The 14,493-nt window shown below is 51.6% G+C and overlaps 1 protein-coding gene across 1 annotated transcript in view; it reads right to left on the bottom strand.

Annotated features, from left to right (window-relative positions):
* The window catches only part of BCAS4 (breast carcinoma amplified sequence 4), a 59,550-nt gene that overhangs the window by 35,936 nt on the left and 9,121 nt on the right, over window positions 1–14,493 (bottom strand). The window contains exon 2 of the mRNA XM_018058029.1: window positions 4,038–4,109. Within this exon, the coding sequence (XP_017913518.1) occupies window positions 4,038–4,109 (72 nt within the window). The remainder of the gene's footprint in view (window positions 1–4,037; window positions 4,110–14,493) is intronic.

Here is a 14,493-nt window from a genome sequence, read left to right as displayed (position 1 = left end):
CTGGTTTCTACTGCTGACCGGGGCTTCCCTGATGGCTCAGTGGTAAAGAATCTGCCTGCCAATGCGAGACACGTGGGTTCCATCCCTGGGTCAGGAAGATCCCCTGGAGAAGGAAATGGCAACCCGCTCCAGTATTCTTGGCTGGAAAATTCCATGGACAGGGTGTCCGCGGGCTACAGTCTACAGGGTCACAAAAGACTCGAACGGCCAACAACTGCTGACGGACACTAGGGTTGCTTCCAGTTTAGAGCACAATGGACAAAGCTGCCGTGAGCGTTTATCTGCAAGTCTCCGAACTCTTGCTTTCATTTTTCTTGGGTTATTATCTAGGGTTAGAACTGCTGCGATGCAGGGTAGGCATACGTCTGCCTTTACAAGGAACGGCTCTGTGTTCCATGTGACTGTCCCACTGCCGGTGAAGGAGAGTTTCAGCTTCCCCACACCCGCATCCACACGTGCTATTGTCTTTTCCACTCTGGTCACTCGAGTGGATGTAAAGGGCACATCCCGGCCTTGGCTAGTCCTCACGATAACTCTTTGGAGATGGGAACCATCTGCAGCGGATAAAAGACGGCCACACATTCTGCACACTCCTTCATTGAAGAAGAGGGGTCTGTGTCCTTTCCCTCTGGATCTGGGTAGGCTATGTGGCTCCTTTAACCAATAAGATACGACAGAAGTCACACGGTGTCACCTGCCATACCCAAGGCTTCAGAGACCTCTACGTTCTGTTTGTTGGAATGCTGGCTCTGGGAGGCAGGACTGCTATGCTACGAGAAAGTCCACGTGGCCACGAGGAGAGGCTGTATGGAAGAGACCGAGGCCAACTAGTTCCCAGCCACCCAGCCCTCCCAGCCGAGACATCAGACAAGTGAGGGAAGGAGCCACCCTGGACGGCCTCACCCCAGCAGGTGCCACTTGGCTCAGACCAACCATACCCTCTGTGTCCTGTCCTAGCCCACGTGATAAACTGGTGGTTGTTTCACATCATGAAGTTTTGGGACAGTCTGATGCTGCCACAGATACTCAGAAGCAACCACCATCTCCATTTTACAGAGGAGGAAATCAAGGTACAGAGAGGTGACATACCGTGGCCACGGCCTCACACTGGGGGGAGTCAGAGCTTGGGGTGAAGCCAAGAGGCATTATATCCCAGGTCAGAACAGGTCGTGAGCACACAGTGTGAACGCTGGTTACTCAAGAGTGACCCGGGACAGACTGGTGGAGGACTTAATACAACAGACTGGAAGCCGGACTCTCATTTCCAGTAGCCTGATTTCATCAGAAATGAAGTGTGTGTCTCTCTGGACTGGCACCAGGGAGACCAGCCTCTCTGGGACCTCTGACCTGATCGGTGTTCGCAAAGGCCCAAGCAGGGGACGGCGCTCCATGCGGTGACATCGCCTGCCTCCCCCAGGTCCCCACTCGTCCATAGCTTGGATCAGAAGAAAGAAGGAGGTACCAAGCCAGAGCTACTAGCTGGATACACCTCTTTCTGTACCATGGAGTCCACAACACCTGAGCACAGATACACCGGATAAGCTAACCACCAGCTGGTGGGACTGAGAGGATTTCTATAACCTAAATGTCATCAGTGCAGAGCCTCCTCGAAGGGACTGCAAAAAAAAAAAAAAAACACCTCCAAGGGCCACAAAGGCATCATACTAGGTGCGTTCTGTTATGATGCAGACATGCTTATTTGCATATAAGCACATGGAAACAGTCTTCACTTTCAAAGAAGCGCACTCTATTCCATTTCTTATAACACAGGACTATCTAGGCCTGTTTGCTATGCGCCTGCTTTCAGTAGGGCCCGAAGTACAGAGAAATTTTCTCTACCACAAAAGACACACACGCAGGATGGATGCTGCTGGCAGGTGGCAGGGGAGTCAGGAAGGCTCCCATGGGGACGGTGACGAGCTGCAGAGCACGTGTGCTCTCCACAGGGGGCAGCCACTACCCGGCTCCGGCTGATGCTGGCCAGGTGAGGAAAAGCACCCAAGGGGTGGGGGGATGCGAGTGGAAGGCAGATCTTTGCTTTTCCAAGAGAAGCTGGAAATCCAGATTTTTTTTTTTTTTGCATGACATTCTATAAATGTCAGCCACTCAGTCCTCCCTTCTTTTTTCCCAGAAGCATGCAACATGTCTGCAGGCAGGATTGGGCCCACCGGTCATCCTGTGCCCTCTGTATTTAAAACCTTTGCATCAAAGCATCTCTAGACCTCGAGTTCATAAAGGACCTTCTCCATGCTGCATGCAACCTTGGGCCTCCTGGCAAGACAAACACAGGCTTTGGGAAGCTTTGACGTTTTTAAGGCTAGTAAGGCCAGGGCCCCTCTCTGTCTATCCAAGCGGGCTTTCGTCCAGAGCTCTCATCATGGGTGGAGAGTGGGTCTCTCGTCACAGGAGGAAGATGGGCTGGGATTTGAGATTAAAAATGTCCCAGGATCACCCGTCCCTACCACCTTCGCAATCCCCCTGCTGCAGGGGCCCACACGGGTCTGCTGAGCCCAGCACACCGCCCCCACAGACCAGTCCCTCTGCCTGGATGCCTGCCACCCCACCCCCCACTCCCAGCAACTGAATTCTTCTCCTTCCTATTTCAAACCCCAAATTAATCACCACCTGTTCTGCAAAGCCTCCCCAATTTTCCAGGCAGAATTTAACACCTCTGCTCCTTATATATATATTTTTAAAGCAAACTGAGTCTTGGGATTATGTGCTTGGTTCCTTCTAGAACCTCTTTCCCTTTACAAAGCCTCCCGTTTGCACCTGGAACACACCTCCAGGCCAGCGCTGATACACAGATGGGTTTCCCCGGTAACCTAGGGGATCAGAGGAGCAGGGGGTGGAGGGAGGGAGATAGAGGGGTCTCTCTCTGCACTCAGGCTCTTCACGGGACCAGTCGGAGAAAGTGAACGATGTTCCGATGAAGAAAGGACTGTTCAGGCAAAGTCGGTCTCGTTACCTGGTTCCCACCTGGACCCACACCTGAACTAAAAAATCGGCCCTCAAGAGAAGCGCACACACAGGTCCTTGTGGGAACGTCGGTTGCCTTGCTCACTGTGCTGTCCCCAGGGGCTGGTGCAGGGAGGCGCTCAGATGTCTGCTGAACGTCGGGGACAGAGCTGCTCCCGTCATGGAGGGCTGCTCTGAGGTGAGACGGGAGGACGCGGGAAGCACGCTCCGCCGGAGTCTGGCACGAAGTAGCTCAACCAACGTGGCTCCCGGGCTCCCACCACCGCATCTCCAGACACCCGGGGCCCTTCCACACGGCCGCGCCCGGCTGGGCTCCGGGGAGAGGCAGGCCTGCTCCCAGTACGGGGCTCAACCCTTTGGGCCTCCAGGCAGAAGCCACGAACCCTGGCTGCTGGTGTGCCTTTAATAAGCTTGGGAACTTCCAGAACATTCTGTCAGTGCTCCTCAGGGCCCCACATCTATCTGGCAACAATCCTGGAGACCTTGCCTTCCTGGCTGAGGGCACCATCTTCCCTGCAGCCAGGAGGATCCGTCCCCACACAACAGGGGAGGAGGCAACCGTGCAGCCAGCCAAGGATTCAGGAAGGCACTCCATGCCCGACCCCGCCGGGGCAGGGCCCGGCCGGGAGGCTGCCCCCGGGCCGCCCAGGCCTGAAGCCACTTCCTGGCTGTCTCCACGTTTGCCTGGTGAACGGCGCCGGGCGAGGAAAGTTAAATATAGGCGTCGCATCCCCGCCGGTCGGCGCCCCGCATCGGGGCCGAGAGCGCCACCTGGTGGCCCACGCCCGCCTCCTCCATGGAGTGAAAGCGTCTGGGGGGAAGGGCGTTAACAAGATGGCCGCCTCGGGAGCCTTGTGTGGAGAGAGGGAGGGAGGGAGAGAGAGGGACGGAGAGAGAGAGAGGGTGGCTTCTCCAGGCCGGCCGCTGCCCACGCCTCCTGCTCGCTAAGCCACCACCAAGATGGCTCCCCAGGGAGGCCCAGGAGGGCCCTGAAGCCTGGCCTGGGCCTCGACCCGCGCCTCCCAGGCAGGCCCTCACCACGTCAGTCAGGCACTCACCATGTCAGCCAGGCTGCAAAACTCTTCCAGCCTGAGGAGCAACCCCTCGATGGTCTCCTCCACCTCCTTCGCCTGAAAAGAGACAATATCCTGGAGATTAGCAAGTGGTTTCCAGGGAGACAAAGGCCCTTCATTTTCTTTTCTTTTTTTTAAAGCAAACTAAATCTTAGGATTATCTGCCCAGTTCCCTCCAGACCTACTTTCCCTTTTCAAAACCTCTCTAGCCTCATTTGCAACCTGGAAGTGCTGGTGGCAATCTCGATGCCTGTGGATGCCTCTGTTTAACTGCTCTGGTTAAAGCCCTGCGGACCATCCGCTCTATGCGTTCTCAAAAGAGAGGGGATAAATAAATACAGGAGATAACAAAGTGACTCATCACCACCCATGGTCCAGATAAGGAAACCGAGGCTCAGAGAAGTGACGGAACCTGCTCAAGGTCACACAGCTAACAAGCGTCAGGGCCCACATTCTCAGGTAGGTTTGAGTCCCCAGCCTCAAAGCCTGCTCTTATCAACACCGAAAAATGGCTACTGAGAAACACCATGGAGAGAAACAGTGAACTGCAAGAGAGGCAGAATATAAAACTATCCTTGTGTGAACACCGAGAAATGTACATGTTTCAACAGTGGAATTTCATTTCATCTCATTTCAACTGGAATAACATGTGCGTGCGTGCCAAGTCAATTCAGTCGTGTCTGACTCTTTCCGACCCTATGGACTATAGCATGCCAGGCTCCTCTGTCCGTGGGATTCTTCAGGCAAGAATACTGGAGTGGGTTGCCATTTCTTTCTCCAGGGGATCTTCACGACCCAGAGATCCAACCCGAGTCTCATTACGTCACCTGCATTGCAGGCGGGTTCTTTACTGCTACAGCCACCTGAATGACATGTACCAAACTGCAAATGGTTAGGGGTTAGCCAATGCAGGAGACACCAGAGATGCAGGCTTGATCCCTTGAATCCCTTCTTCCCTTGATTCCTCGGGAAGATCCCTTGGAATAGGAAATGGCCACCCACGCCAGCATTCTTGCCTGGAAAATCCCATGGACAGAGGACCCTGGTGGGCTACAGTCTGTGGGGTTGCAGAGAGTCGGACACAACTGAGCATGCACGCAAGGAAACATACTTACACTGGGCTTCCCTGGTGGCTCAGTGGTAAAGAACCCACGTGACAATGCCGGAGACGTAGGTTCAATCCCTGGGTTGGGAAGATCCCCTGGAGAAGGAAATGGCTACCCACACCAGTATTCTTGCCTGGGAAATCCCATGGACAGAGGAGCCTGGCGGGCAACAGTCCATGGGGTCACAAAGAGTTGGACACAACTTAGAGACTAAACAGCAACACTTACACTAAAAAAGTATTTGTTGTTTACCTGAAATCCATATTTGACGGGGGATCCTGTAGTTTATCTGGAGACCCTATTAACCATGCTTATTTAGCCCTGGGGAGTAAGGAACTGGAGACTATGGTCTGACATGGGAGCTTTGAATATTTTATGTCATGTGAAGCGTCCAAAACTCAAAAGTTACCAACACCATGCAGTAAGGCAAATGGATGAAGCAGGCCACCGGGGCTTGGAGTGACTCGAGAAGCACTTGCCTAGTTCGAGAGCAGCCAGCCACTCAGAGAAATCAGGAAACGTGAGCCCAGGGTTGCCAGAATCTTCCATTTTCAAGAGAAGCCAGAAATTTTAACTTTATAGAAAATGTCCCAATATTTGAATAGTGGCACATATATTTTTTAGTATTATTTTTCCATTTTAATGCTTCATGGGCCAAGCAAAACAGAACATGAAGGGTCTGCTTTAATCACTTGCACAAAGGAGTAGTTTGAACCCTTTTCCCCCTCAAGCATGTACTATTTCATGATGAATAAAATACCTGCTTTTTTGTCTTTTTCCCCCCTAATAACCAGGCATCTCGGAAGGAAGTTCAGCTGGAACATGAAGTACTTTCTCTGGCTTGCCAGGCCGAATTGCTCTGCTGCAGGGAGGTGTTCCCAGCCATTTCAGGGCAGGCCTGGCACTGCCCCCTCACCTGAAGGCTGCCCTCAGCGCCCACTTGTCCCCAGAGAAATGTTTATACAGTGCAGAAGCTGCCGCCTGCAGCCTAGGCTGTCGCTACCACAACCAAATAAACGGCTGCACAAGAAAACCTCTTTCCGGCTGGAGTATAAATAGTACAGAGCTGCAATTTTAAACTCTGGAGCCTTCGTCTCACAGCTGGGACTATTTCTGTGCCTGACTGGGAGAGGCTTGACAGGGGAAGGGGACCACAGTGGAAGGGGGACTGGAAACACACAGAAGCGCCCCCCACCGCCCCCAAAACACAAAAGCGTGGTTTTTAAAAAAGTCCTTAATGCACTAATGGAGAAAGAAGGAGCTGAGAGGCCACTGAGCGGGGAGGGGGGAGGTTGGTGGTTCCTTCGGACCCAGAGGAAAGCATGAGAGACGGGAGAGGGCACAGAGTCGTGATGAAGCACAGTCTAGATGAGTCGCGTCTGTAGCCCGCCAGGCTCCTCTGTCCATGGGATTCTCCAGGCAAGAATACTGGAGTGGGTGCCATTCCCTTCTCCAGGGGATCTTCCCAACCCAGGGATCAAACCCAGGTCTCCTGCACTGCAGGCGGATTCTTTACCATCTGAGCCACCAGGGAAGCCCCCAAAAGTGAAAGTGTTAGTTGCTCAGTCATGTCCGACTCTTTGCCATCCTATGGACTTATAGCCTGCCAGGCTCTCTGTCCATGGGATTCTCCAGGCAAGAATGCTGCAGTGGGTTGCCATTCCCTTCTCCAGGAGATCTTCCCGACCCAGGGATCAAACCCAAGTCTCCCGCACTGCAGGCAGATCCTTTAGTGTCTAAGCCACCAGGGAAACCCCAAGATGATCTATAGCCCCAGTCCAAACATGCCTGGGAAGACGGAACCCCAGAGGAACACGAAGGACCACTGGCTGGGTGGCCTCTTCCCAAGACACACATGCAGTTTTTTGCTCACAGGAAGAGCTCTGGACCTCTCCGAGCATGTTCAGGAAGGAAGTCAGTCCTGAGTTCCAACCCCATCTTCCCTCTGCCACCTGGGGGACCTTAACCCAGTAGCTTCCACTGGGCATCTGGGTTGGCTCACCCGGGACAAAAAGGGCCACACCCACTTGGCAGGGTTGCTAGGTTAACCTCATACTGTGGCTAAGTCCTTTAACAGGGTGTGGGCATACAGTAGGCAAGAATAAATCTCTCTCACTAGACAACAGAAGAAGTGGCAAATCACTACACATGAATTATCTCCTTTGATTCTCACAAAAACTCTCTTCTGCCGGTGCCACAATTTCCCTCTATGAATTGAGAAACAGAGGATTAGAGAGCTTAAGTCACCTGCTCAAGGTCACACAGCTAATACATCCGGAAGCCAACGTCTGACCTCTCTGACTTCAGAAGCTGGTAAGGACCAAGGTGCTCTCTGGGGAGGGGGAAAGTGTACCAGCCTTATGCTGCCTGTCAACTATGGTCACGCTCACCGCCCCCCCCCCCCGGACCTCCGCCTGGCACCCAGGGCAGTCACAAAGCAGCAGGAGGGGAGTGAAGAAATGGTCTGCTGACCGCCTGGTCAGCTGAGCGAAGAACAGGCCCTAAGACATTCCCAACCAACAGGGGAGGATCAGCCACCCCACCGTGCCCCACAAATCATTCACTGGACAATTTTCTCCCAGAAAGTGGCTCCAGAAATATGATTCCTGCAGAGGCTGCAACCCACATGCCTTTTTAACCCAGCCCATAAGCAACATGAATGCCTTCACCATCCTTTGCAACTCCCCGGGCAGAAACTGTCCCACTCTGAGGGGAGGGAAGCAAGCGGTTCCTCTTGAAGTGACATTCAGGGCTTGGCCGGCGGGGATGGCAGGTGGGCATTTTTTAATACGTGTGAATTATGGCATTTATTGCCTTCTGCCACACCCCCTGATTTCTCCCAAAGTGCCAAGCCAGGCTTCCCAGCCAAGCTTCCCAGGCAAGTGTTCCAAAAACCGAAAAGGGGCTGGCCCTGTCCACCAGCGACTGGAACAAGAAACACGAAAAGATCCTCCGCCATCTGTTCTTCTCCGGCTCCACAAGTGGAAACTCCATCGTCCAGGTGCTCAGGCCAAATACCTGGGAGGATCCTTGGGTCATCTTTCTTTCCCACCCCCCCACCCTATCCCTCCTCTATGCAAACCCTCTCAGTTCTGCCTTCACAATACACCCCAGATCCCACCACTCTGGTGCAAGGCACCACTCCCCCTTGCTGGGACCACTGCAGTAGCCTGTTCCTCACTAGTCCCCTCCTTCCTCTTTTGCTCCCCTTCAATCTGTTCCTCAGAGATTCTGTTGAAACCAAAGCCCTCTTCAGCTCAGAATCTTCAACTCTACCATCCTCAGCCACTAGGATGGCCACAGTCACAAAAACGGCAAGTGACAAATGTTGGTGAGGATATGAAGCAACCCTCATCAACTGCTGGTGGGACTGTGAAATTGTGCAGCTGTTTTGGAAACAAGCCTGGTTTGGAGACCAACCTCTAAAGGTTAAACATAGAGTTACCCTATGACTCAGCAATGGACCCCAAAGAACTGAAAACAGAGGTTCTTACAAAAAAAAAAAAAGTTTACATTATTCCTAATAGCCCGCAGTAGAAATAACTTGATGTTCATAAACTGATGGATGGGCAAACAAAATGTGACGAGGGCACAGGGTGGAATACTCTTCAGCCATAAAAAAGAATGAAGCGCTAATACACGCTACAATGTCGATAATCCTTGAAAATAATCCTTACACGATTCCTTTTGTGTGAAACGTCCAGAGGCGGCAAACCCACAGAGAGAGAAAGTGTGTTAGTGGTTGTCTCCCCCGTGGAATCGGTGGGGGGTGGCGAGGAGCAGGGAATAATTGCTAGTGGTTAAGAGACTTCTTTTTTGGGTGATGGAAATGTTCTGGAATTAGATTGTGGTGATGTCTGCACAACCATAGTGAATATACTAAAAAACACTGAATTGTGTACTCTAAAATGGTAAATTTTATATTGCATGGATTATATCTTAACTTTGACTGTATCTTCCACCTCAGTCAGCAAACACCTACTGGAGGCCTCCCCAGCCCCACGCCATCCCAGCCCTCCACCTCTCTCTGACCTCATCTCTGACTGCTCACTCCCCACCAACCACGCCAACCGTGGTCCTCACCCCAGGGCCTTTGCACTTGCTGTTCCTGTCACCGGCAAAGCTCATCTCACACTTCCTTCCAGCCTTTGCCCATATGAGTCTCCTTCGTGAGGCCTTCCCTAGTCTTGTGGCTTTCCTGCCATGCCCCATCCTGCACCTGTCTCTCTCTCTTTAGCCTGTATCATCCTTTAACTTCCTACATATTTTACTTATTTGCTGTCATCGTCCCTCAACAGAATGAAAGCTCCTGGTGAACAGGGGTTTTCGTTTCATTTACCTTGGTGCCCCTAGGGCCTAAAATAATGCCTGGCACATAGCAGGTCCTTGTGTTTCCTAAGATAGCCTTCCAACTCTCTCCGTGTCTTTTCGCAATATGACCTTGCCCCTCTGCCCACGGGGAGGCAACGTCATTCCTTTCCACCTCTGAACTAGCCTGGGACTTGCTTTGACCAATAAAATGTGGAAGCAACGCACTGCTCCACGTTTGACTTCCGAGACTAGAGACCTGCCAGCTTCTGGCTCACCCTCTTGAAAGACAACAGCAGGCAGTTCCGGTCTTCTGAGAGGCCACAGAGCGAGAGCAGTCCCGGAGAGTGAGAGGCTGTGGAGGAGAACTGACGTGCCCCGGCTGCCAGCACCAACCGCCTGACACGAGTGAGGCCATGTTGGACCTTGGGCTGCCATGGACCCCCAGCTGTCTGCAGCCCCGTGAGGCAGCCCCCCCAGTGCCACAGGAGAGAATGGCTCAGAGGAGCCCGCCAACCCACACAATCATGCACTCTAAACTGGGGGTCGTTTTTATCCACTGAAGTTGGGAATGGTTTGTTACCTGGCAACCGGTAACCAATACAATGCTCCATGAATATTTGTTGCAAGAAAGAGGGGAGGGAGGCGAAAAGAAAAAGGCAAGAGGAAGGAGGAAGAGTGCTCTCTTGGAAGAGGGACAGCCTGAGAACCGCAGCCTCGATGAGTGGTGCCTGAGTCCCGCTCTCCCATTCCGGCTGCGGAGTCCTAACAATGCCCCTAACCATGCCTGTGCCTCAGTTTCTCCACGTGAAAGGGTGTGTGTGTGTGGGGGGGAACTCCTCAGACTTTCTCTGTCTTGAGCTGGAAGCTGAAGCGGGTCTGGTAAGTTCTTTCTCTCGGTTACTCTTGGCAAGGTGCTCCACCCACACAGGGGAGGACTGCGACCCACTAGGGTCTCCAAACTCAGAAGCCAGGCAGGAAATGAATATTAGGGAAGGAAGCCAAGCTTACGACGGTGTTTTCCTCACATTGCTTATTTCAGTTTCCCACTTGTGTCAGAGACTTTTTACTTTTCTCTAAGAAATAGCAGCATCAGCAGGATAATAAATGGCAGCTGACACTCAGGCAGGAAGACAAAAGGGAGGGGTGGAGACTGTGGCAAACAGAAGGCCTCTGACCCCACCTAAAGAGGACAGCTGTGCTTGGTTTGAGCAGATCATTCCAGGTGGGAACGCACCAAAACTGGTTTTATTCAAGATGAACGGTGATAGAGGTCTTTATACAAACTCTCCCCATTTGCCAATGTTGACAACTAACCTAAAAAGCTAAAAAAACACTGTGACAGTCAAGCTCCGGGAGATGGCGAAGGACAGGGAAGCCTGGTGCACTGCAGTTCAGGGCGTCACAAAGAGAAGGACATGACTGAGCAGCTGAACAACAACGATGGGCAAGCAAGCCTCACTGCAAGCTGAATGCGGCCTTCACCCCTCTGGCTTATCAGTCTTTAAAACACAAACATCTATGAAATGTCCAGAACAGGCACATCTTTAGAAACAGAAAGTCAGTTAGGGGCTTCCTGGTGGTGTGAGAGTGAAGAGGGCCAGGGTTTCTTCTGGGGATAACAAAAGTGTTTTAAGATTGATTGTGGTTAACGGTTGTGCAACCCTATGAATAAACCAAAAGCAGTGAAATTACTAAAGCCTTTAACCGTGTGGATCACAACAAACTGTGGAAAATTCTTAAAGAGATGGGAATATTAGACCACCTTATCTGCCCCCCAAGAAATCTGTATGCAGGTCGAGAAGCAACAGTTAGAACTGGTCATGGAACAACAGACTGGTTCAAAATTGGAAAAGGAGTATGTCAAGGCTGTATATTGTCACCCTGCTCATTCAACTTATATTCAGAGTACATCATGTGAACTGCCTGGCTGGATGAAGCACAAGCTGGAATCAAGACTGCCGGGAGAAATATCAATAACCTCAGATATGATTAGGATACCACCCTTATGGCAAAAAGCGAAGAGGAACTAAAGAGCCTCTTGATGAAAGCGAAAGAGGAGAGTGAAAAAGCTGGCTTAAAACTCAACATTCAAAAAACTAAGATCATGGCATCTGGTCCCATCACTTCATGGCAAATAGATGGGGAAACAGTGGAAACAGTGACAGATTATTTTCTTAGCCTCCGAAATCACTGCAGATGGTGACTGCAGCCATGAAATTAAGATGCTTGCTCCTTGGAACAAAAACTATGACAAACCTAGACAGCATATTAAAAAGCAGAGACATCCCTTTGGCGACAAAAGTGCATCTAGTCAAAGCTATGTTTTTTCCAGTAGTCCTGTGTCTGGATGTGAGAGTTGGACCATCAAAAAAGCTGAGCACTGAAGAATTGATGCTTTTGAACTGTGGTGTTGGAGAAGACTCTTGAGAGTCCCTTGGACAGCAGGGAGATCAAACCAGTCCATCCTAAGGGAGATCAGTCCCAGGTGTTCATTGGTTGGATTGAGGCTGAAGGTCCAATACTTTGGCTACCTGATATTAAGAACTGACTTATTAGAAAAGATCCTGATGCGGGGAAAGATTGAGGGTGGGAGGAGAAGGGGATGACAGAGGATGAGATGGTTAGATGGCATCACTGACTTGACAGACATGAGTTTGAGCAAGCTCCAAGAGTTGGTGATGGACAGGGAGGCCTGGCATGCTGTGGTCCATGGGGTCGCAGAGTCGGACACAACTGAGCGACTGAACTGAACTGAATGAAATTGTACACTTTAAATGGGTGGACTGCACATTACGTGAATTATATTATAACAACACTGCTTACACACACTCTCTCTCTGGAAAATCTTTCTAGAAAACACAAGGTCCGCGCAGCCCAGGACAAGGCCACTGAAGATCTACACCTTTCGTCACAATATTTTCAGAAAAGCCAGATGTTAGGATTTTTATGTGAAAACTCCACTTTTTCTAGGGTTGGCGTCTACTTAGCATTTTACAAATCAGATCACCCGGCCAACCAGAGGACACCCATGTGCAGCCAGACCAAGTCAGGGGGTGGGGGTGGGTTCAGCTTTTGCTTGACACTTGGTGCTTCGGCCTGACCTTGTCCTCTGTCCCCCAGCCAGGCCAGGCCACGGTCCATGAGTGCAGGATGGGAGTGAAAACGAGCCCAGCCCAAGGACTGTGAGCCCTGCCCACACCCAGGGCAGGCAAATTAGGAACGCCTCCTCTTCTCCAAAAGCACTTGTGGTGGCCCCTTCGGGTGGCAGTGAAAGCAACGGTCTTTAGCAGAAGCAGTCTCGTCTCTGTGCACAGGATGAAAGGGCTGGATTGATGTCAGAAAAGAAAGATCCTGGGACCTGGGGCCAGCCACGAATGAAGGCCTGGAAAGAGCAAAGGAAGGAAGTCTCCTTCCTTGCGCTGGAATCTCAAACCCAGAGGGGCTGGCCCATCAGATGATGATCCACTTCCCAAAGAGGAGACGCAGGAACGCCTTCCTCTAGGCCCCCAAAGCAGCCCAAGTAAGCATTCCCGTCCCCGAGGGACCCCTGACCTTGAGGTCTAAATGTCCGGAAGGGCTGACTGTTCTCGCCCTGACCCTGACAAGAAGGTTAATTTGGCAACAGCAACTAAAAAAAGAAATTTTTTTAAGATTAATTTATTGATCTTTGCCTGCACTGGGCCTTAGCTGTGGCACACAGGCTCAGCTGCCCCGCAGCATGTAGCATCTTAGCTCCCTAACCAGGGATCCAACCCAAGTACCCTGCGTCGGATGGCAGACTCTCCGACGCTGGACCACCAAGGACGTTCCCCTTAAATTTTAAAAGCATGTATCCTTGGACCTTGTAAATCCCCCGCGAGGTATATCCTCCAGACGTATTTGCACAAACGCAGAATGATGTAAGTACAGAGATACTCACTGTAATAGACTGTGACCGCAAAAGGAGAGGAACGGTTACCTAAATTACCATCCAGACCGACAATGGGATTGTTTGGCGGCTAGAAGCTATTGGCGGCTTGCTGTGCGCTCACGTGTAAAGCTAAGGCACCCCGAGTGAAGACAGCAAGATGCCGTGGGGGCGGGGCCATGGGCGGGGCGGGGCCTCACGCATCGCTCTGTGGTCACGGGGGCCTTTGGATTCTGTACCGTGTGCACACGTTTTATTTTTAAACAAAACCTATTTAAAGAGAATCAACTCCGGGCTTCCCTAGTGGCTCAGTGGTAAAGAATTCACCTGCCAATGCAGGAGTGAAGTGAAAGTTGCTCAGTCGTGTCCGACTCTTTGTGACCCTATGGACCATACAGTCCATGGGATTCTCCAGGCCAGAATACTGGGGTGGGTAGCCTTTCCCTTGTGCAGGGGATCTTCCCAACCCAAGGATCGAACCCAGGTCTCCCACATGGCAGGCGGATTCTTTACCCGCTGAGCCACCAGGGAAGCCTGATCCAGGGAGATCCCACAGGCAGAGGAGCAATGAAGCCCGTCTGTCACAACTGCTGAGCCTGTGCTCTGGAGTCTGGGAGCCGCAACTGCTGCAGCCCATGCTCCCCAGAATCCGTGATCTGCAACAGAGAAGCCACCGCAACGAGCAGCCCACACACCACAGCCCGAGAGGAGGCCCCCGCTCGCCACAAGCAGAGAAAAGCCTGTGGGTCAACGAAGACCCAGCACAGCCAAAAATAAATAAATAAATACAATTATTTAAAATCAAATCAACTCCAATCCACTTAGAGGAACCCACAGGCCAAATGTCCACCACATTTGCCCCAAGGAATCAATTTAGATCCTGAAACAGTTTAAGAGAACCGGGGGCTCATGTGGACCATGCAAGGAGCAACTATGCTTTGCAAACCAAAAATTGGGATCTACGGTTGGCCTCATGTACACAGATAGAGAAAGTTAGCCCTGGACTTCCAGGCCTCCAGGAGGTCATGCTAGTGAGAAGAACTCACCATCTTCTGCACAAGTGGAGGCTGAAATCGCCCTCCTGCAAACATGAAGTAGAATAATCAGTAGAATTATC

This window comes from Capra hircus, chromosome 13 (assembly GCF_001704415.2).
Source record: "Capra hircus breed San Clemente chromosome 13, ASM170441v1, whole genome shotgun sequence".
Classification (NCBI taxonomy): Eukaryota; Metazoa; Chordata; class Mammalia; order Artiodactyla; family Bovidae; genus Capra; species Capra hircus.
The sequence above is the reverse complement of the archived record's forward strand: the minus strand, read 5'-3'. Positions and strand labels throughout refer to the sequence as shown.